The 21,953-nt window shown below is 48.4% G+C and overlaps 1 protein-coding gene across 1 annotated transcript in view; it reads left to right on the top strand.

The window, feature by feature from the left end:
* The window catches only part of ITFG1 (integrin alpha FG-GAP repeat containing 1), a 77,416-nt gene extending 60,697 nt beyond the window's left edge, over positions 1-16,719 (top strand). The window contains exons 13-18 of the mRNA XM_016147637.2: positions 1,534-1,577; positions 3,394-3,472; positions 9,729-9,853; positions 10,451-10,533; positions 13,094-13,211; positions 15,365-16,719. Coding sequence (XP_016003123.2) covers positions 1,534-1,577; positions 3,394-3,472; positions 9,729-9,853; positions 10,451-10,533; positions 13,094-13,211; positions 15,365-15,424 — 509 coding nt within the window. The 3' untranslated portion in view covers positions 15,425-16,719. The remainder of the gene's footprint in view (positions 1-1,533; positions 1,578-3,393; positions 3,473-9,728; positions 9,854-10,450; positions 10,534-13,093; positions 13,212-15,364) is intronic.
* The last annotated feature ends 5,234 nt before the right edge of the window (positions 16,720-21,953 follow it).

The raw sequence follows: 21,953 nt of genomic DNA, 5'->3' as shown, positions 1-21,953 counted from the left end.
TACTGTCAACTGTGCTAAGCAAGGCACAGACATTTTCTCTCGTTCGGAAAATAAAATGATCCAATGGTTCATTGGTTTCCCATCTTCCATAAAAGTAGGATAATGTGTTTTTTAAATGAGTTAATATCTGGTGGCCACATGGTTTTTCGAAAGAATTCCATCTGCTTTGTGACCTCGAGTGATGTCCTGGCGCCGGCTTCAGTTTCTTCGGGGAGAGCGGGGCCCGGGAGACCCCTCGCAGCCTTGCGGCGGGGCCTGAGCACGTGCGAAAGGAAGTCCACGTTTGGTCGGGCGCTCGGCAGAAGAGCAGTGAAAGCTCGTTCGCTAAAAAGATGCTGGGTCACCTTTCCGGAGGTGATTCCACTATATGTGCCGAAAACTTCGAAGGTAGAACCCAGGAATCGTGCTGTGAGTTTACCCCTGGTAACCACCACGGTACCGGCCGCGAATGTGACTGGGTCACGCACGTCGCACAGGCGGAACCTGTAATGTTTATCGTCTTGCGACCGGCTTCTTTCGGCGTCACGCCCTCAGGGTTCGTCCACGCCGCGGCGCGTGACCAGACGCCGTCCCGTTTTAAGGATATCCAGCATGAATGAACACGTGTCTTTTGTGACAGAAGATGTCACGCCCACTTCTTAGTGCCTTCGTACTCTATATACTCTGCCTTGGTACATGTCTATTAAGACAATTGTCATTTTATATTCATATAAGTAAATATAAAAACCCATTTTCCCATGGATGTATTTGAACTGTTACATTCATAACAATTATTGAAATGGTTCATGCATACCGAGCAGAATGGTCGGCTTTCTTTATAACACGGAGAATGATTAATGTTCTTGGTAATCACGGAGAATGGTTACTATGCTTTGTAAGAACGCGGAAGTGGCACTAGGACAGTTATGCTTCAAATCTTGTTACTTATATCAGGACTGCAGAAACTTTAACCTTTCCTTTTGTGGCAATTGTAGAATAATTGTGTCATTAAGTTAATTTTGTATCTCTGTGGCAGACCCATCGATTATTGTGTAGTTATGTTCTCCATAATAGTTACTAAGCAGGCCTAAAATCTTTGACCCAGAAACTTTGACTAGATAAATGGGAAGAGTCTAGTTCAAGATAGAAAATATTAAATGTTCTATTTGTTTTTCTCCGTAGACAGTTTAATTGGTTTGCATTTGGCACTTTTGTCAGATTCTAAATCATCCTTGGAATTCAGCTAAGCAATTGGAAAATAAAACCAACAGTAGGTGTAGCTTGATTAAACCATAATTAATCATCTCTTCCATATAGTTCACAAAATGGTAGCATCTTGACTGCTCAATAAAGGCTTTTGAAATACTGGTATAAAATAAGTGAACAATGAAATTTTAATTTACTCTGATATAAAGAAACTGAATTGGTTTCTGCTTGTGATCATGGACCAGTAGAGCATATTAATAGATTTTAGGTGAAACAATTAAAGTTTACTTTAAATATTAGCTTACGTTATGTCAGTGATAATAGTTGCCTTTCTTTATTTTTCCACAGTTCTTAGTGGTCTCTGTTCTAATGACTGCCCTCGCAAGATAACAGTAAGTAAACTTAACTCAGCTACAAATATTTCTGAGAAAATTCTCTGCATAATAAAGAGAAACACACAGAATTGTTGTCATAGGGTACAACCAAATCATCATTAGTCTTTAGAAGTGACTTAAAAACTATCCTTCAGCGCTTAAGAAAAGTTTACTGGGAATAAAGGACCATTTCTAAAAATTCCTCATCTCAAATTTCATTTCCTGTACGAAGCCTCTTGTGCTGTCCTTTGAAAGATGCCCCTCCACCCCCCATTATCTGTGTGCCATCCGGGTGTATGTAACACTTGATCACACTCACCTGTGTGTCTTCAGCGCCTCTCCACAGTGGACCGTAATCTCTTGAGGTCAAGAATCATGTCATCTTTGAGTAGTTGGTACGTAGCACAGGGCTAAGCTTACAGGAGACCATTTTTTTTGATATTAGCTTTAATACCGACTTGCCGTCTAATGGAATGTTTCAGTGAGAAACCAAATGCGAAAATAATTAGGCTTAGTTTTTGAAATTGCCAGTTCATGTAAATTATACTAAGAATATTCCATCGTGTTGGAGAGAGAGAGAGAGAGAGAGAGAGAGAGAGAGAGTGTGTGTGTGTGTGTGTGTGTGTGTGTGTGTGTCCCTGCTCATCGTAACCCTTGTTTTGTAAGGAATTCTCCCCCACTTGAAGATGAGGAAACTGAGGCTCAGGGAAATTAAATTACCCAAAGTCACAGCTTTAAGCAGTGGAACTAGAACACAAAGCTGGGTGTCGACTACCGTCTCGTGCTCGTACGACCCCAGGAAAGCACTGCGTGGCCCACGTCTTACGTGCGGGCGGGAGACCGCCACGTGTAAGGCAGGTGGAAAGAGAATGTCGACCCGGAGGGGTGCGTGCCGAGGGCTCATCTAGACCCCACTTGCGCAGTCCTCTGACGTTGAGGACGCGGGATTCGCAGGAGAAACCGGTCTGCGATACACGGGTTGCTGCGAAGCTAGGGTGGGCCCTCAGGGACGGCTCGTGGAGGCCAGGGGCCAGGCCTTCCCCCGCAGGCGGTCCCCAGGGGGGCGCTGTGACACGCACAGCCGGCTCCCCTCGACTGAGACCAGCACGGAAGTGAGAACCGGCTGTGAGCAGCGCAGGGACCAAGTGCCCCGGTCCCGAAGGGGCGGCATGGACAGGACGATGACCAAAGAAAGGTTTCCTTAAGTGAGGGATTAGGGCCGACTCGGGTCTTTTGTCTGAAAACAGGGTCGCACGAGTGCGGCCTTCCAGGTCCCCAGGACTACGTCAGGGCTCTTCTGAGCCCCCCTCAGAACCTCTTACTCACATCTTTCCCTTTAAGACCTGGTCCACCTCTCGTTAGCCCAAACCAGTGGCACAGCCTCAGGCAGCTTCAGCGTGAACCGCGGCTACTGCTCGTGTTTAGCAGGCGCCCGGGTTGCCAGGGCTGTCGCCCCGAGCGAGCTCCGTCTGCGGGAGAGCACACCGAGGATGGGGCCGTCCCGCTGCTGCTGACAGGTCAAACGCGACAGCTCTCCGGGGAGACCCGCGTAAAATAGTCTCCCCACGTAGCAGGCAGTGTTAGATCTTAGGCATTCCCAGCAAATTAATACCATATAAATGCAGCTACCAAAGCATTTCAAGGAGTAAGAACTTTCTGCCATTCTTTTGAATAGATAACAGGTTATCTATTTATGGAGATTTCCTCTACGTGACTGCCATGTATGTGAGAATTTTATGTAAGATGGTTTTACTTGATTTTTAATAGATTTGCCTAAAACTTCAAATGATTCACGTCAAATGATTCACGCTCAACTGCTCCTCGTTTCTTGCAGCCCTTCGGAGTGAACCAGCCCGGACCTTACATCATGTACACAACTGTCGATGCGAATGGCTATCTGAAGAATGGTTCAGGTAAGACCAGCTACAGCGTTCACACGCCTAAAACACCTCGAATCGGTGTGCGGTGAGGTCGGCAAGACGGCAAAAACTACTGTGTTTTCACATCCTTTATAATATCTTCACTTTTTCTCTTATACTGAGTCTTCCTATAGACTTACGTCAGTAGGGTACAGAAAGTCCTCGTGACAAATAGACTGACATTAATTTTTTTATATATCCCTACTGTGATGCAGCCTTACCTTTCCTCCATCACCATTATCCTTATCTTTCGGTCGAAGTAACAGAGAGACTGGGAGCAATTACTTGAGTTATCTTGATCAGAGTGTGAAGTGGAAATTAATTAGCAAAGCTCATCTTAGAAGAAGTATAAATTAGAAAGCCAACCTATGACTTAAATAATCCTACTTTTTTCATATGTAGACTAGAAGCTGGAATCTTATGTAGGGGTTGTTCTGATATATTGTTATAAAGAAAAATCTAGTTATACACTTGAATAAATAATAAAGGGAAATGCAATCAAGACAAAAAGGAAATAGGACTAAGCAAGGGATGTCTGCTTTTGAGAGATGGATAGCTGACTGAGATGAGGTCCAAATCACAGCAAGTATAACTGTGATCAAGTCTCTGAATAAGAAAAGGAACCCTAACATATTAATATGTTAATATTTGAGACTTTTAGAGCCTTAACCATGAAGAAGCATAAACAAAGTTGCATTACTCCTCCATTTTTATGGACCCAAAAATAAGGAAGCACTCATAGAACTCATATATGGCCATTCTCATTTTATATAATGGCCTAACATAAATCAAATACAGCAGAGTGAACTTCCTTTTTTAGCTCATGGTACACATTTGAGAAACACTCAATCATACTCCTGCTTTAAAACGTCCCATAAAACAAAAGCTGTTTTAAAAATTTAAGGAGGAATTGACAAACACAATTATAGTCAGATACTTTAATATATCACTGTTAGTCAAGGAAACATAGAATAAATAAGGATATAGACACTTTGAACAAACTTCTTTATATTTGAAGTCAGAGATAAACTGTACAAAAGAGACGGCAGGACTAGCTGATGTTATCTTCCATCAGTTAAAAACTCTTTCAGACTCTGAAGATGCAGACCATTTCAGTGCTCGGTGAGACGGCCCAGTTTCTTATTTCATTTCACGGAGCGAGTATAACGGGCAAGGCCAGGATGCCCCAAACCAAAAGCCGCGCTCCCTGAGGAGTTCCCAGTGAAGAGTGCTAAGATGCTAACAGTTTAAATTCACCTGTATTTGGCTTACTTAACACCCTCAAGCAGGCGGTTATCTCAGGAATGCACTCACGGTTTAAAACGGGGAAGATCTCTTTCTTATCATGAACAATAAATAGATCAGGTTTTTAAAGAGCTGTCTTACTCTTTTTTTTTTTTTTTTTCATGTAATAACATATTGTGTAAATCTTCCCATGTCTGTTTATCCGGCTAGTCTTAATTTATTTGGGGATTGTTTTGTGTGTTTATACAATAACTATTCTAGATGATTCTCCGTTGTTTTTTTTTTTTTTCATTATAATACAACAGTACAACAGTAAAGGTCTATGTGCATAAATTTTTGTGCAGTTAAATGAATAATTGTCACTTTGTAGAAAAAAAAAATCAGGAAGAATATTCATCAGATTGTTAATGTTTACCCAGGGGGAGCAAGATTTCAAGAGATCACTTCTGACTTGGTACATTTCTATAAATATTTACTACTCGTAATCCTTTTAAATTTAATTTTTAAAAAAAAAAAAAGATAAATTTTTTAGCAACTCAAAACCCATCAAAAATATTACTTTTAAAATTAGGTGTAGAAAATCTTTTTTAATTCTGTGATTGTCGATTCATTCAAACATTATATATTGAACCTCTACTATAAACCAGGTATTAGCACTTAGATGCTAAAAGACCCATTCAGCGATATTCACCACCCAGTGCTGGTTTTTTTAAGTGAATGGAAGGATATTTCCTTAGCATGATTTAATCTGCTCCCAAACAATAATGGAACATTGGGTTTATCCTTATTAAATTAAATATTTCTTCCCTGGATTAGGAAGTAATTTGTAAGCATAAAAGCAAAGGAGAAAATATCTACAGAAAAGATAACTGCAGTCAAATGCCTAAATCAAATGAACGCTCAGATTTCCATGGCAAAAAATCATGAACAAAAATAAAAGGCAATAGCAAACTGGGAAAATCTAAGTGTCTCACAATAGAGAAGTGATTAATGAATTATGCCATTGTGTACTCATTTCCATCCTAGAAAATATTTTTAAGTCGTTTTTGATAAGACGAGCAGACGTTCACGGCGAAACGTTTGGGAGGGCCCCAGGCTGTGTGTACGTGTTCTTAGGTGTTGCTGTGTGTGATGAAAACATAAAAACACACGACACGTAGCAGTGTTCCCGTGGTTCTCTCTGGGTCGTGGGATTTTATTTATATACTTATTCGCATTTTAGTTCCTACATTGATCATGTATGCCTTTAGGTTAAGAACTATGTTAGTAATTAACAAATATTTTGAAAATATTTTAAACGTATGCTGTATCCCATGCACAAATATATGTTCTAAACAGGAAAGTGACCCTTAACTGAATTGATTTAGGGCACACTGTCACGAAAGCCTGCCCAGATGTTAAAGGATGAACATTCTGCGTTTAAATAGTAAACATATTAGAGTCTAAAGAAATCCTGGCCCGGCCAGCCCCGCAGGGACAGCCCCCCACTGTCTCGGGCAGGAACAACCACACGCGACCACACACGTGACCCCAGGAGCTGCCATGCTGGTTTTCTCGGGACCAGAGGGTCATGAAATTAACCCAGCGGCATGTGAGGGCGGTTTACTTCCTAGGATAAAAGAGAAAAACAGAAGTCATCAGAGCACAACACACAGCAACAGGAAGTGTCACTGCACGAATGTGTCCGGGGGGCGGAGAGCTCGCTGGTCAGAAAAGTTCAAAAGTGACTGCCAGAGACGATGACATGCCTTAGTGGCCTGATGATCCTTTCGCTTCTGGGTGGATCTCATCATTGTGAGCGGTACTCTTGGGGTCTCACGCCACTCCCTAGCGAAGCCTGAAACAGCCAGTTGTGAGTAGAGAGTCACATCACGGAGAGTCATTAATTTCTTAAATAACTAATAGTTCCTGGGAGAGATCAGAAAAAACAATGATTTCCCTTGAGCCCTCTAAGGTACTGTTTGTTAACATGTCTGAGAAAAACAAGTGACCCTTCCCTCCCATGCAGCCTCCGTCACAGGCCGCCACCCTGAGCCGTCACGATGTGTGGCAGCCGCGAGCGGCGTGTCACGGGGGGCGGAGGCGTGTGGATTGCGGTGTGACACGGTTCGCGTTGTCAGCAAACATCCAGTTATTGCGGAAAATGACTCGTGGTAACACAGCATTTCTGTAATTTTAAGCATAACTTCCCAGAGTTGTCCATTTTAATCAATAATTGTCCATCACACCCTCCAGTGTCAAACGTTTCATTCTTTATGTTCATTTCTCACATACGCATTTTCTAAAATTACCTTCAAAGTACAGTCATGTCCCATTTAGCCACATGCATTTATCCATAAAAGAATTTTTCAGTTCTGAATCAGTTTAACTGCCCATCACATTTTAAAGTGGCATACCCATAGTTCACCCCAAAATTTTAGCTTAGTAATGATTAATCAGGCATACTTTTATGTCAAAAATTATAAATTGATAACAAAAGAAAATGAAAAGAGTTCTTATGACCTTCTGGAATGTCCTTGGCATTCTCTTTCTCTGAAAAAGTGAATTCTTACAAGAGGAATCATTCCTTTAAGCTCACATCAACTAAAGATCCGACAGGACCAGCCAAGTCAACAGATGTGGGGGCGGAGGGCTAGCTAGTGCTGGTGATATTTTCTCACGGAAATGAAAGAGAGAAAGGGAGGGAAGACAGGGAGTAGCTCTAAGCAGTAACCGATCTATCCTCTTGATATAATTACAAAAATTGAATGATTGAATGAATGAATGAATGAATGAATGAATTACAAGAAATACAGAAAGTCTGAGCAACTGTAAGAAAGTTGGCAGATTATTCAGCTGTTCAGCAATTAGAAATCCCATCTGCACAGATGCAAATGAGTCAGACACATTCTTGAAAATCAAAAGAAGAAAATTAGCAATTGTAGAGCCAACAACAAAAACAAAAGATGTGCTTCATGACGTTCTATTTTCGAGCTGGTTTCTAATGTAATGTCACAGTCAGCGTGGCCCCTGGTGCCGGAGGGAAAACACGCAGCAGCTTCGGGGGGACGTGAGAGGAAGAACCTGGGCTTCGCGAGCAAACGTTTTGTCATCCTCCAGTCGTCATAAATAATTCCACAGGCCCCGTCTACTGCGCGAGTATATTTGGTACAAAGGAATTTCATCAGAGCCTCGTGCATCACTCGGCGACACGGTCCACATGTTCCTTCTCCTTCCTTTGGCCACTTCAGGGCTTGACTGTTTTCAGTCCCCAGGTCGTCCGCTGACTCCGGTTCTGTACCACGCATGCCGCGGAAAGCCACGAGCTACAGCAAAGACTGAAATTCACAGACACAGCACACGCCCAGAGCTGGTAACCAGGGAAGCACTCTGCGCACCCCGAACCTCGGCAAATGAAACAAAACTCCTAAATGGTTTTCTCAAGCACGCTCAGATAAAATATTGCCAAAACAAGGAATTATTTGATGTAAATGGAGTCTAAAATTGAAATAGAATAGTATTTGGAAGAAAAAAAAAAGGGGGCTAGATTCTGCATCTCCTTGATTAATTTTTCCCTACTCCCTATTAAATTCATTGGAATATGTACTGTTTCAGATAAAGTCCAATAAGTCAATTTAAAGAGGAGAGGTACTGTCTTAATTACAAATTATATTTTTAGCAACTTCTTCCTAGGTGTTTGCTGTTTCAGGCTAGCTCTACCCTGAAGTAAATTCTAAACTTTTGTTCTCGCATGTTTTTTTCCATTATTAATCTGGACTTTCTAGACCAGGAGAACAAGAAAAGATATGGAACAGACCCATAATTAAGATTGTGCCCACTCAGCGTGACGCCTCACAGCGCCCCACAAAGCCCTAAACTGTGAGATGCGAAAATACGGACCCATGAGAGAAACCGGACTTTGTCTACGCAGAAAACACCTAGGAAGAGTAAATAAAATGTGCCATTTTATTGTCAAGCACGTTGCAGGCAGAAAAGTCTTTTCTTATTCCGTTCACATGAACTGGAGTTTTCTCAGTAGCCATGTTGTTTAAAACTGAAATAAAACGGCTGCGCCCGGAAGGCAGGTGACTCACCTGTGCATCACAGCCCATTGGTTTGTAGCGTGACGGCTGCGGCCGTGGGGTAGCAGTTTGGGCCCTTTCCCTGCTGCTCCTCAGCTCTGACTAGAATTCCTAGACGCAGCAATTAGGCAAGAAAAAGAAACAGAGGCATGCAGATCGCACAAGGAGAAAAACTACGTGCATTTGCAGATGACATGATTCTGCAAACACAACTCGATTTAAAAATGGGCAAGTACTAGACATTTCTCCAAAGAAGACAGACAAATGGCCAGACGAGCACAAAAGGACATGTTCAGCATCACGAAGGAAATGCCAGTCAGAGCCACAGAGTTGCTACTTCGCAGCTACTGGCACGGCTGTAACGAAAAAGCCAGAGACGGCAGTGCGGTGAGGGCGCGAAGGAACGAGGACCCTCACACGCCGCTGGGGAAAACGCAGACCGGCTCAGCCGCTGCGGACAATGAGACGGCAGTTTCTCGAAAAAACTAAGCACAAGATTACCGTACGACCCAGCGATTTCGCTTCTGGGACTATACCCATATACCCAAAGGAATTGAAAGCAGGGTCTCAAATGGTATCTGTACATTCACATTCTCGACAGCATTACTAATGACAGCCAAAGGCACTAGCCAAAAGGTCTGTCAGTGGACGAATGGACAGACAAATCAGCGTAGATGCGTGCGAGGGATGCTATTCAGCCATCAAAAGGGACGAAGTGCTGATACTTGCTACAAGTTACATGAGCCTTGAAAATGTGTTAAGTTTGTGAATGATATCTCAGTAACACAGTTTTCTTTAACGTGTCATTAATATTAATAATCCAGACATTTCAAATTTTTATTCTCAACGAATAAGTTCGAGCACCTAAATTTTTGACATTTTGTCATTTTACTATTTGGCGAGAGCTGTTTCCAAAGATGTCTTTTCTTTTTTAATGAACTTAGCCGGACAGCTCAGCCAGTCGGCGCATCTGGCCCTGCAGCTGCCCTACAACGTGCTCGGCTTGGGTCGGAGCGCCAACTTTCTTGACCATCTTTACGTTGGTATCCCCCGCCCATCTGGAGAGAAGGTGAGTGAGTGTGTTTTGTTTACAGTTGACCTGTATTTTAACGTTGACTCTTGAGATATTTGAAGTCAGTCATGTTCGATTCCCTTTTAAGAGTTCGGAACTGATCGTAGTGACCTGTCTAAGCTCGTCCTACACAGAGCGCTTCGTAATTGAAGATGCGTTTTCTGCGTCCTCTCCCGTAAACCTCGCCACTCCCTACCCTTCCGTCCCGCATTCTCTCCTTATCATTCTCACCACCTAACAGCCTGTGTGTTTTATTTATTTTGCTTATCGTCAGACTCCACCTCGACTTTAATTTTCGGTCCAAGCAGCATTTGTACATAGCACTTTGAACAGTGACGACTACTACTGAAGAGTAGTCAATAAATATCCGTTGAACTAATGAATCCGTGAGACAGAAATACAGTCTTACCCTTTAAGAGCAGAACACTTTTGCCAGCAGGGCGCAGGAGCCCTGTTTGGGGCTTAACATACGTAAGTTGAGCTTAATCCATTCCCAGGATTTCCGTTACTCGATTGGTTGACTGACGGATGGATTGAGGATAGCTGTGGTTTTACGGTGTGCTGGATGTTAAATGTTCTTCGTGCTTCTTGCAGTCCCCGCGGAAGCAGGAGTGGACCGCCATCATCCCCAACTCTCAGCTAATCGTCATTCCCTACCCTCACGACGTTCCGCGAAGGTAATGGCCTCAGGTGAACCGAACCTGGTGCAGGCGGTGCCGGCTCGGAGTCACAGACAGCGGCGTCTGTTCAGAGCTCCCCCCCCCCCCCCCCCCGGTCCTGCCGCGCTCCCGCGGGCGCCGCCGCTCCGTTTCCTTTCGGCAGCTGAAATGACTAAACAAGGTTCCTGACGCTTGCCACAAAGAGCAAATTAGACCTGATTAGAAAGACAGCAGGTTGGCTAATTAGGGGGTTAAGCGTATTCTGCTTAAACCGATCTTCAGTTCACTAGCTGTAAATTCTAAAATTGCAGGACGCTGAGTTTTTTAGTGAGCGTGGATCTTTTCGACAAAAGCTTAGGCTGGTGGCATGTGTCTCGTGGGGATTGGAGACAGGCAGGCCTCGGTTAGCAGCTCGGACTCACCAAGACCAGGGACTGGTCCTCTGTCTGCATCTGTAGACTGGGGGACAGTCTCCCTCATAGGGGTAGGGGCGAACTACGCTTAACTCGGTGCCCAGCACAAAGTTTTCAGCAAACTGTAGGTATTTTTATCCTTATTAGCAGAATATGTCCCTTTCATAATACAGCGTTTCCTCTAAATCCTTAGTTTATCTCTGTTTATTTTTCTTTAAATTACCAAATTGATTCCATCTTTTTAAAAAAGTAGATGATAAAGGTATTCACTAACATTAAATTTCCTTGGGAAGACTATATAGAACACATTCTTCAGGCGAGTCTGACAGCAATAAGAAATATAACCGAAGAGAAGCACTATAATGTGTCTACAAACATGTCAGCATTGGGGTCCTGCTCGCCACAGCTCTCTTCAGTATACAGGCTGCAGTGTTCGTTAGTAAGTTTCCAGGTGGGGTACATTCGGTGGTTTACTAGAACCGTCATGCCACCTCGTAGCTGACTGCATCACTGAGGTCACATTAAAATCAGCTAGGATGGGCGTAGTTACACCACGAAAAGTGCCAAGTGCCAATCAGTTTGCTTCTTTCCCCGGACACCAGTTTACCAGCACACCACTGGGTGGATTTCGTGGTGGATTTATGGACTTGGAAACCAAACTCCTTAAGAAAACAACTTTATTATAGCATGGTCCTCGAAATACAATAACATGTAGAGAAATAGTTTGAATTCACATTTTCTGAAATGAGTCAAGATTGTTAAGCTTTCTGTACAGGAAATTCATTACCAAACCAGAAAATCTGCACCATGAGTGGAAAACTGTGAATTATGATACATCTCTATGGTGCAATGTCAAAAGATAGTAAAAGGAAAACTGCGTGTAGAGTATGTAGAATAAGCAACCATGCGTGATTTTTAAAAGATGGTGCCCGTGCACGTTTATATGCGTGTAGATTACGTCCGGGAGGATGTGCAAGAACCTGATAAGGATGACTGCTTCTAAGTAAGAAAGTGAGGATTGCCTCTCGTCTAATTTTTTTCTTACCAAAATTCCTATATTCATGGGTATTTTTTAACCCATTTAAAAAATCAAACAACCCAAAAAAAATCTCACGAAAGAACTGTTTTTTAAGTATAAGGCGAGGTACTGAAAATAGCTAACCTCAGCTAATTAACAGTATTTGTTTTCTCACTCTTGAATTTCTGGAAAATTCCATGAGCACGTTCTTCCATAACCTCCACATTTTTCATGTTTCTCTTGCTCTTTCTGAAGAAATGTTCTTTTCAAATTTATGTACATAATCACAACTAAATTGATTTTAGTTTGAGGTGTATTTTGAGATTTATTGAGTAAAAACTACTATGGATCGATACATTTTAATTATCCCAAAATAAGTCCATCACTACCTGCTAGCCATCAGAATGATCTTTTATTAAACTTTTAAAATGAAAATATATCCATTACCTATTTCCGGGGAGAACAGAAAGCTGTTCGTGTAACCGCCTGCGCTGTTGCTGACGTCCGCTCAGCCGCGGGCTCTTCGGGGTTTGCAGCTGCCGCGGCCCGTGGGCTGCCGCAGCAGCCGAAGCCTGTGTGTCGCCGCCGACACTGACGGCCCGGCTCCGACCCTGAGGAGGCTCGGTGTCGCCGTGGCAGTGTAGACGCTCCCCCGTGACGCGGAAGTGGGTCGGGGGCAGCACAGACCACTGTCTGCACCCGCTTGGCCGTACGCTTGTGGTTCAGTCGGTCGTCGGACATAGGGGGACGGGGGCCAGAGCGGAGGATGAGAGAGAGAGCCTGCCGCGGTCATGCGGCCACCTAGGCGCAGAGGTCGAGGTTTCAATTAAGCAAGTCGATCGAGATGTGAAAACAATGGCTAGGATTGTCCGGCATGCCCTTGACGTGTTTACCTAAGAACAGTCCTCACGGGCGCAAAGAAAAACATCGCATCGCCTCAAAAACCCTATTTCAGTGCACTGAGTAAAGTCTGAACTCTGAGGGATCCTAACGAATGGACAGACAGGTGAATGACTCTGTGAATGGACGGACGGACGGACGGACGGATGGATGGACGGACGGACAGACGGATTCATTCAGTAATAAGCCGCTTTGCCTTGGGGCTTGGTTCAAACCGCGCACCCGTAACCCCCCCGTCCCCCCGCAGCTGGAGCGCCAAGCTGTACCTGACGCCGAGCAACATCGTGCTGCTCACCGCCGTGGCGCTCGTCGGCGTCTGCGCCCTCATCCTGGCCGTGATCGGCGTTCTGCACTGGCAGGAAAAGGTGCGTTGCCTTTGGCTGATTCATCCTCGTGCTGTGTCGCTCTTTTAAAACAGTGTATTTTAAACTTTTTTGACATGACTAAGATTTTCTGATTTTTCAAGTTCTGTCCATAATGTCATCTTATTGATAACAATTGCTTGGTCCCTTTAAATTCTGTTTCATAGGAATTCATCCAAATCTGGATGAAAACTGTTTTAAAACTTGGATGTCATACAAGTTATATAGTCATCACCCAAAATCACCGGGTATATAGAAAAACTTAATTAGAAACACTTTCATAATGGCCTGAAAAATAATCATATTTTAATGTGTCTGTGTTCGTCATCTGCTGATAGAGCCGCGGACGCTTTTTTCCAGGAACGACAGCTGTCCCTTTACAAGGGGAACCGCCGCACGGGGGGGCCCGCGTGTTTCTCAGGGTTGGGGGAGGTGGCAGCTGAAGCAGGAGGCGTCTTTTCCGCCCGTCAGGTATCCCGAGCGCTACACTAAGCTGACTTCTGTTCGTCAGTGTAACACCCTAAATAATAATTAAAAACAAAAATGTGTACGAGGAGGAAAAAAGAGGCCATCGTATAAATATACTAGTAGTTAAGATAGAAATTGAAATGCTCATCTCTCCTGGTACCTGAATGTGTGGTGCACAGCTCTCAGGCCCCAGCGATGGTCCCCAGAAAGCACCCCTTCCTGTCACAGACGTGTGTCCTTTTCCGCGCTTATTCTTCGTATTGTCACGCTCATCCTAATCTCTTTTTAACTAAAATTGCCATCAGTTTTATCTTCGCTGTTTTAACTTATAAAAAAGAGAACGCGTTAATTGTTCTGATAAATGTTCATAGGTTTGTCTCTCCAAAAATATTGCTCCTTTCCTATCAAAAATGGTAGTTTCATATTCAGTTCATTTTAAGATTGCAGCCTAAGAGGTAAGATCCCGGATGAGGACGTGCTTATATCCAGAAGCGTCAGCCCCGCCTCTGAGCTTTCACGCAGCTCTGGCCCCGGGGTGGGGAGCGAGTGACTTCAGGCGACTTCTCAGCAGCTCTGAATACGTAGACGCACTGGGAACTCACCGCAGCAGCTAAAAACTGAAGTTTCATCACAGGATCTGGGGGCCTCCCGTGTGCGGGGGTCCTGCCCATGACCTTGTCCACTTAGCTGCCGCCCCCCTGGGGGCCCCCTCCCATGGCCCCTCACTGCACCTGCAGGCCCGTGTCACAAGGTCACATGCCCCAGCCCGCATCTCTGGGGGAATCCCTTCCCCGTTTCCAGACCCACAGGCACCTTAAAACGGCTTCTAAAGCTTAGTGTCTCCTCACACTCAGGCACAAGACTCAGCCAGTGGCCCGCCCAGTGCCTCCTCCAGAACAGTCTGCCGCCCGTGCCCCTCCCCCACCGACTCCGGCTCCCTGGGCAGCCGCCTGCCGTCCCTGGCCCCTTCCCGGTTCCTCCGCACAAGGTCGAGCCTTCGCCCTGCCGCCCCTCTGCTCAGAACCCTCCGGTGACTGTCCCCGCCTATACCACAGCACTCCTTGGGACGCCAGTGCTCACCTGGCCCACCCGCCGCTCCCCAGATGCTCCCCAGGGTCCCTGCTCCCACCGACAGCCCACGGAGCCCTCCCCTCCCCAACGCCACCTCGTGTCCCCAGACACCGTCCTTCCAGAGCTTCCCCTTCCTCGCCTCCACTAGAGGTGACCCTCAGAATGCGGGTAACATTTGTCACTTTTTACCCTGAAATAAGTCACTCAGTGTTTTTGGCTTTTTTTCTTTCTAGACCTTAAACTCCCTGAGAACAAGATAAAAACTCGGGGTCTTTTTATTCCCCCAAGCACAGTACTGTGCTGGGACCAGAGGGTCAAAATCGCCATCTGCCAAGCCAGTAGGTTAACCCCAAAATAATGAACGTGCTTTCACGCAAGCGATTTAGACTCGCTTGGTGCCTCCTTGCAGGATCCTACTTGCAAATAAATACTAATCACAAACTAAGCATTTAAGGAACGCTTTTGTTGGTTTTAAATTCACGTTTCATTAGATTATTACATAAAATCACACCTTTTATCAATTGTTAGGGTGTTTCTAAATTAACCTCTTTACATGTCAGAAATAGGCCTTTTCTTGGCATTTTATCGTTTGTAAACGGCCTGCGATTCCTTTTCAGAAAGCAGACGACAGAGAGAAGCGGCAGGAAGCCCATCGGTTCCATTTCGACGCCATGTGACTCGTCCCTCGCACGGGGAGCCGCTGCTCGCCTGAGCGACCGAAACACCGAATTCGGCTTACAGAAGAAAATCGGAGATTCCGAATATTATTTATACATGATGCATCTCTTGGTAATTATTGGAAAGTATTCAAATAAACATGGTCCGAATGCGTCACGGGTCTTTTTCTAGGTATTTCGTATACAGGGACCGGGATCCCCCCACCCCGACTCGTGCAGCTCGCCGTCCGCCCCCGTCGAGTGCTGCATGCGCGCGGTGTCTGTGTTTATCAGGGTGACGGGCAAAGGCGCGTGTAAATCGGTATTTAAATGCGCAGGGATTTTTAGGTTCCACTCGAATCGGCCTTGCTTCTCATTCTGACCCCGTGAGTGTACCCCAGACAGAGTCGTGAACCCCTCGCCTTCGCCACAGCGGGCCGCGGTGTCAGCAACAGCCCGCCGCGGAGACCGGGTGCTGGGCCCTCGGAACCGCGGCCAGGGGCGGGCTCGCCTGCCGCTCCGGGCCCCACCGCTCATGGCGGACCCTGGCTCGTGGCTTCTCCCGAGGCCGAGGCCTCCTTGTGTCTAAGTCGCGATAACACTGCTGTTCGGCTGAGTTCCTGTAAACATGACAAGCGGGATGACGGCTGGGAAGTGCTCAGCTGAGCGTCCAGCACAGACGGTGCTCAGTGAGCGGGCGTGGCCATGACCACTGTGCTTAGAGCGTCGTCAGAAAAGGCACGACAGAATTTCTTTTCAGGCATGAAGAAGGCATATTCTTTGGAAAATCTAAATCCTTGATGGTTGACATTTTATGTAAAGATTTAGTACTCACTCATATTAACTAAAAATGATTCTATTCTACTACCAAGAATTAATGTGCCCTAAAAATTGTCGTTTGAGCACTGACCCTTATCATGTGGCGACGGAGGGCACCTGGTTCCTGGAAGGGGGGGGCCGCTGCAGGTGGCACCGGGACACGCTCACGCGCCGCTGCTCCCGAAAGCTGCGAGGCATCTCTAACTTACGTGCAGACTTCAGCGCAAACGTCTGCGGACTCCCTCTCACCAGAAGGTCACTTTAAGACTTCAACCTAAGATCGGGAAAAGAGATCATTTGTCAGCACTAGTAACTTTCTGATATGCAAATGAACGTGTAATAGCTATAAAATATAAAACTGTGTCTGGAAATTGCTGTTGTTCCTGTTATTTTTCCCGTGCAGTTCGCTGAGAATGGCACGTGTGTACAGCGATTTGCTCTGCGTGTCCAAGCATGTCCGTTATGTCGTCGTAATAAATACTGTGTGTTGGAACAAACTGTTTCGGTGCGTTTGTGAAGCTGTTTGGGAGCGTGAGAGGCTTTAGAGGTCGTGAGGTCTGAATTGCTGCCGGGCGGACGGGCACCGGGCACCTCCCGCCCGCAGTCCCTGGGGAAAGTCGCCAAGCCAGTCACCAGCCCGAGGCACTGGGCCTAGAGACAGCCTCAGTGGCCATTGACGAATGTAGCATGAATATTAAAACTCACTTGGAGTTGGGGTCTACGACGCAAGTAAAATGTTAGTGACAACATAAAATGCACTCGGCGACCTTATACTATGTTTCTGTATCTGGATACAAAATGCCAAATGCGGCATCAATGTCATTTATTAGGGGCCGGCAGGTGAAAGATGAGTCATGATGTCGAGAATCAGACACAAACACCTTCGTATCACCATTGGTTACTGTAGGCTCGAAATCTCATGAAAGAGCACGAGGCTTCGAGGTTAGACAAATCCCGGTTCAGAGCCTCCCTCCCATGTTTCAAATAATCGCCATCCGCGGCTGGTCGAATGTGGAGGGCCGGCGGCCAGTGCAGTGGCCGCGCGCGCGGTGGGTGACCGCGGAGAGCCGCCCGGACGCCCCCTGCGTGGGTTCCCACGCCGTGAAGTGCTCCCCAGCGTGTCGGCCGGGGAAACGCCGCCGCGCCCAACCAACGGCGCGGACCGACCTCGCACGCTCACGCAGGAAGAGCGAGGCAGGGAAACGGCACGAGGCTGGGCGCAGAAACCGCGAAAACGGGAAAATGCTGCAGTCATGCGCGTGTCTGCGGCAAAGTGGGAGGTCGGTGCCCCTGACGCCCACCCCGAAGGACGGAAGCGAGAAAGGTCAGGACAGTGAAGAACTCTGGGGACCCGGGATCAGGCGCCAGCTCGTGGAGGCCTCCGGGCGGAGGCGACGTTTTATTTCTGGATCTGGGTGCTCTTTACATGGCACTTAGCTTGAATTAAACTGTACAGACATTTTTTTTAGGCATTTTTTCCAAATACATATTATAGTCCACAATTTTTTTTAATCTTACAAAAGTTTCCCGAAGACCCCTTTGTAAACCGCATATCTAGGACTTTCACTACAAATCTTAGATTCTGTATTTTGTAGCACAGAGCTAGGTTGAGATTTGTCGCTGATAATCACAATAATGCAGATATTGCCTGTCGGCGAATATGCGACCCGAGTGACACTGGCACTCGGTCGGAGGCGTGCGTTTCATCGCGCTGGTGCGGACGGCACAGGCGTGTCAGCGGCGCAGATGTCCGCGGCCCGTCCGGCCCGTAAGGTGAGTGTCCAAGGGAGTTCTGGCGAGCAAACCTTACCAAATTGTTGAGAGTTTTACACTTTGACACCAGGGTTTCGTATTGTACCAATGAACTAGCACGCAGAAGACAGTTTTAATCATAAACATCTTTCAAAAGGGAATTTTGAATGTCTAACCAATGTACTGTATACTTGAAACTGATAATAAAAATTCCAAAAAAAAAAAATAGAAAGGAAGTTTAGCATTGAAGATACCATATATGTTAGCAACGTTACTCTAAGAAATATAATTAGGAGCTTCCTTAGTTGTTCACAGTGACGTGAGAGCGACTGGCGACCAGGAATTCTCCAGACGAAGCCGAGAGAGCCTAGTACTGCAGCAGGCAGTGTTTCTTTAAGGCTTTGTTTCTTTGGAACCGCGCTGGGCGGAAACCAGTAGAGGTGGCAGTGTTTCCAGAGCCAGTTCCGACTGACTCCCCGCAGGCAGCTCTTCTCCGAGCCCAAGGACGCGGAACAATTTGGGTCCGTGAGCGCGTGGACAGAACTATGCCCGCCCCCCCCCCCCCCGAATTCCTACGTGGACACTCTCGCCCCCAGAGTGCCCGCAGTTGGGACAGGACTTTTAAGGCTGTGAGTAGGTGAGTGAGGGCGTGAGGGCGGGACCTGGACGCACTCTGATCGGTGTCCTCGTGAGCAAAGGAAGACACGGGGGGGGGGGGGCGCGGGGGGGCCGCAGGCCGACGGCAGGAAGTGTGCAGTCGGCAGGCGGGGCAGGGGGGTCTCGTGGGAAAGCAGCCGACCCTCCTGACACTGACTTTGGGCCTCCAGCCTCCAGCGCCCCGAGAAAGCCAACTTCTGTGGCGTAAGCCACGCGGTCTGGTATTTTGTTACAGCCGCCCAACCAGACTAATGCAGTGAGTCAAAAAATTAAGATTTTTCCTTCCCTAAAAAAATCTCTGGAGTTGTATAACTGTGAAATCTTCACACACTGAGATCCTAAGCGATTTTGTTTTTCACTGAATTTCGCCATCATCGTAGGCACACTAAGAAAAGCAGTGAGATGCTCCTGACTTGACAAGTAGATTTTCTGCACCACGTTTTGGTTACAGGTAAACTGTCTTCCCCAGGTACGTCCGCAGCAGTGCACACGGGCCACCGTGACAAAGCACCCCAGACCGGGCGGCTGAGACACGTCGGCTCTCTGCGGTTCTGCAGGGCGGTCGGCCTGGGTCAAGGCCACGGCTTTTCGGGGTCTGGGGAGGCCCCTCTGCCCGGCCTGCAGACTGCCGCCTGCTCTCTGCGAGCCGACGCGGCCCGGCCCGGTGCTGTGCCCGCCGGTGTCTGCTCTTCTGAGGTCACTACTCCTGTCCCACCGGGGCCCCACTCGTAGGACTTGGTTACCCTCAGAGGCCCCGCCTCCCACCCACAGTCCCGGGGGGCTGGGACTTCGCCGTGCCCACGGCAGTCTCCACCCACACCGGCCTCCCTCCCGAGGCTGTCACTTAAACCGCTGGAGTTCCCGAACTCTAGCAAAAAAAAAAAAAAAAAAGAGAGAGAGAGAGAGAAAGAGAAAAAAATCTGTTCGGTACATAAACACAGATAAAATGCTGCTTTTTCGCCACGGTTCATTCTAAGAGTGAGTGATGGGACGCAGCACTGCAGAGCCGCAGGACACCTGGGCAGGGCGCACCTGGGCAGGCCGCACCCGGGCAGGGCGCACCCGCCGCCCCCGCGGGAGTGACCGCGGGGGAGGGAGACGCCCACCCGTGCCAGGAGGGGCGGGCCGGGCGCGGGGAAGGCAGAGTCCTCAGGCACCGGGGCGGGCCTGGTCCCACCGTGCTCTTCCGGGAAGGCGGTGGCTCGGACACGGAACCCCCGCCGAGAGCTGTGCACGCGGCGCTGCCTCTGACTCCGTGAACATATGGCCGCACAGCGGCCGCAGCTCCGCTCCGTGCTGTACCACGGTCCTTGGAAAAACCGGCTCCAATGTCACCACTTGAAAGGGAGCCACGGAATGAACACCGCCAAGCTATTCCTTGGGAACCCGCTGCCTGGCCAAGATGCTAGAGGAGAAAAGACTTGAGGTGTCATCGAAACGGTGCTGGCAGGGTCACTGGGCCGGAGGAGCGAACCCCCCGGTCCTCCCCATGTCCGTCCCCCACCCCACCGCCAGATCGGTCCTCCCAGGACTCGGTGCTCCTGTGAAAAACGGACCCTCCGGCCTCGCGAACCGAGCGCACACCCCTCTGCCCGGCATTCCAGGGGGATGTCCATCATCAGAGCCTACCGGTCAACTTGACCTTGAACCACCCCAAACACAAGGCTCGCCCCCGGCGCGACCCCCGCCCCAGCGGCCTCTCCTCTCCTCTCGTCACCCACGGCCTTTCCGCTGCCCACATGTCACCCCTTCACGCCGCGCTCGCTCCGATGACCTCACACGCGTGGACCCTCCCTTCAGCCCACGACCGCGCACTAAGAGCCCGGGATGCTCCAGAGGCAGGACGGCCCCCGCCGCTCGCCCTTTTCCCTCCATCTTCTGCGACTTAGGCTTAATGCTCTTGTCACTGTCCTAGTCTCCCAGGATGTCCCTCGTCACGCTGGCGGGACAGGCTCCTCAGCGTTTTACGTGCTCGCTGGTTCCTGTGTGCGGTCTCAATAAGCGCAGGTGATCTGTCCTCGGAATCCAAGCACACGCGCCTCCGGCAGCCCCCGTAACACATGGCAAAGGGCGAAGCGCCTTGAAATGTATCGGTGTTGAGTATCTTTTCACTTGCAAACCCGGCGAATACTGACTTTCGTGCCTTTCTTGGAGGGGTAGAAGGAAAGAGAAGACCTTGACATCCCTGGAAGATTTTTTTTCCGGTTGCCTGACACTGTCCTTAACTATAAGCTTTTCAACAAATATTTATGGACCTCCTACTATGTGTCAGACACGGGCGTAAATACTCGGTCTCCTCGGTGACCACAGGTGTGTTCCCCAGTGCCTCTCGCTGCATGTGCTGCGTCAACAAACAAGCCTCCCTGCCCTCCCGCGGCTTATATTCTAACAGATGGGGGCGAGTGGGATACAGGTAATGAATAAATAAGCAGATGAGCAAGATAGATTGTGACCAAATTACTATGGAGAAATTACAACAGGATAACTAATACCACGCGCTATGCAGCAGTTCACAGATTTGGAGATTTTTACCAGCAGAGTCACGTGACCCCATGAGCATGGCTTAGCCGTTAGGAGGGCAGGCTCTGGTGGCAGACCATCCTGGTCACGACCCTGCCTTTCCCACCCTGTGGCTCTGGACAAATCACTTAAGCTTCCTGGCAGGAGGTGGGTCCGAGGATTTGGAAGAGTTGATACGTGGAGTGTTTGGTACTGTGCCTGGCCACCCAGGAAGCATTTGGTGAGTGTTAGTAACCATTACCTTACGACAGGTAACTCACCTGGCGCTAAAGGGCAGGTGACAATCTCGGGTCCCCTGTGTCCCTGAGCCTCTGCTAAGACCCACGCTTCCTGCCCGAGGCAGGTAGTGGAGCAGGGCTGAGTGGACAGTTTTGACCTTGAACTGAGGTCTTCGGAGGCCGAGGAGTCGGGGTCCCCGTTCCCGTGCACGGGGTGTACGGGCGGAGATGGGGGGCGGGCGAGGGCTGCGAGCTGGCGGTGGACGGTGGCGCCGGGCCCCTCCCTCCGGCCGGGGGCCGCGAGGCCTCGGACCCGCTCCCCGCGGAGCCCCGCGGCGGCTGACTCCGGGGGGCGCCGGGCTCCCCCAGCGGCGGATCGCGGCCAGAGGAGACGCGGGCACGAGGGGCGCCCGGGGCGCCGGGCCCCGCCCCCGCCCAACGGCCCCCCAGGGCGCGAGGCCGCGGCCCCCGCGATTGGCCGGGCGGGGCGAGGGCGCGCGGCGGGGCGGGGCGGGCACATGCGCGCAGGCGGCGCGGCCGGCACGCGGCGCTCGCGCTCCGCGCTTAAATGAGCCGCGGCGCCC

The sequence above is a fragment of the Rousettus aegyptiacus genome, unplaced genomic scaffold (genome assembly GCF_014176215.1).
Source record: "Rousettus aegyptiacus isolate mRouAeg1 unplaced genomic scaffold, mRouAeg1.p scaffold_m13_p_14, whole genome shotgun sequence".
NCBI lineage: Eukaryota > Metazoa > Chordata > Mammalia > Chiroptera > Pteropodidae > Rousettus > Rousettus aegyptiacus.
This window is presented reverse-complemented; position numbering and strand designations above follow the sequence as displayed.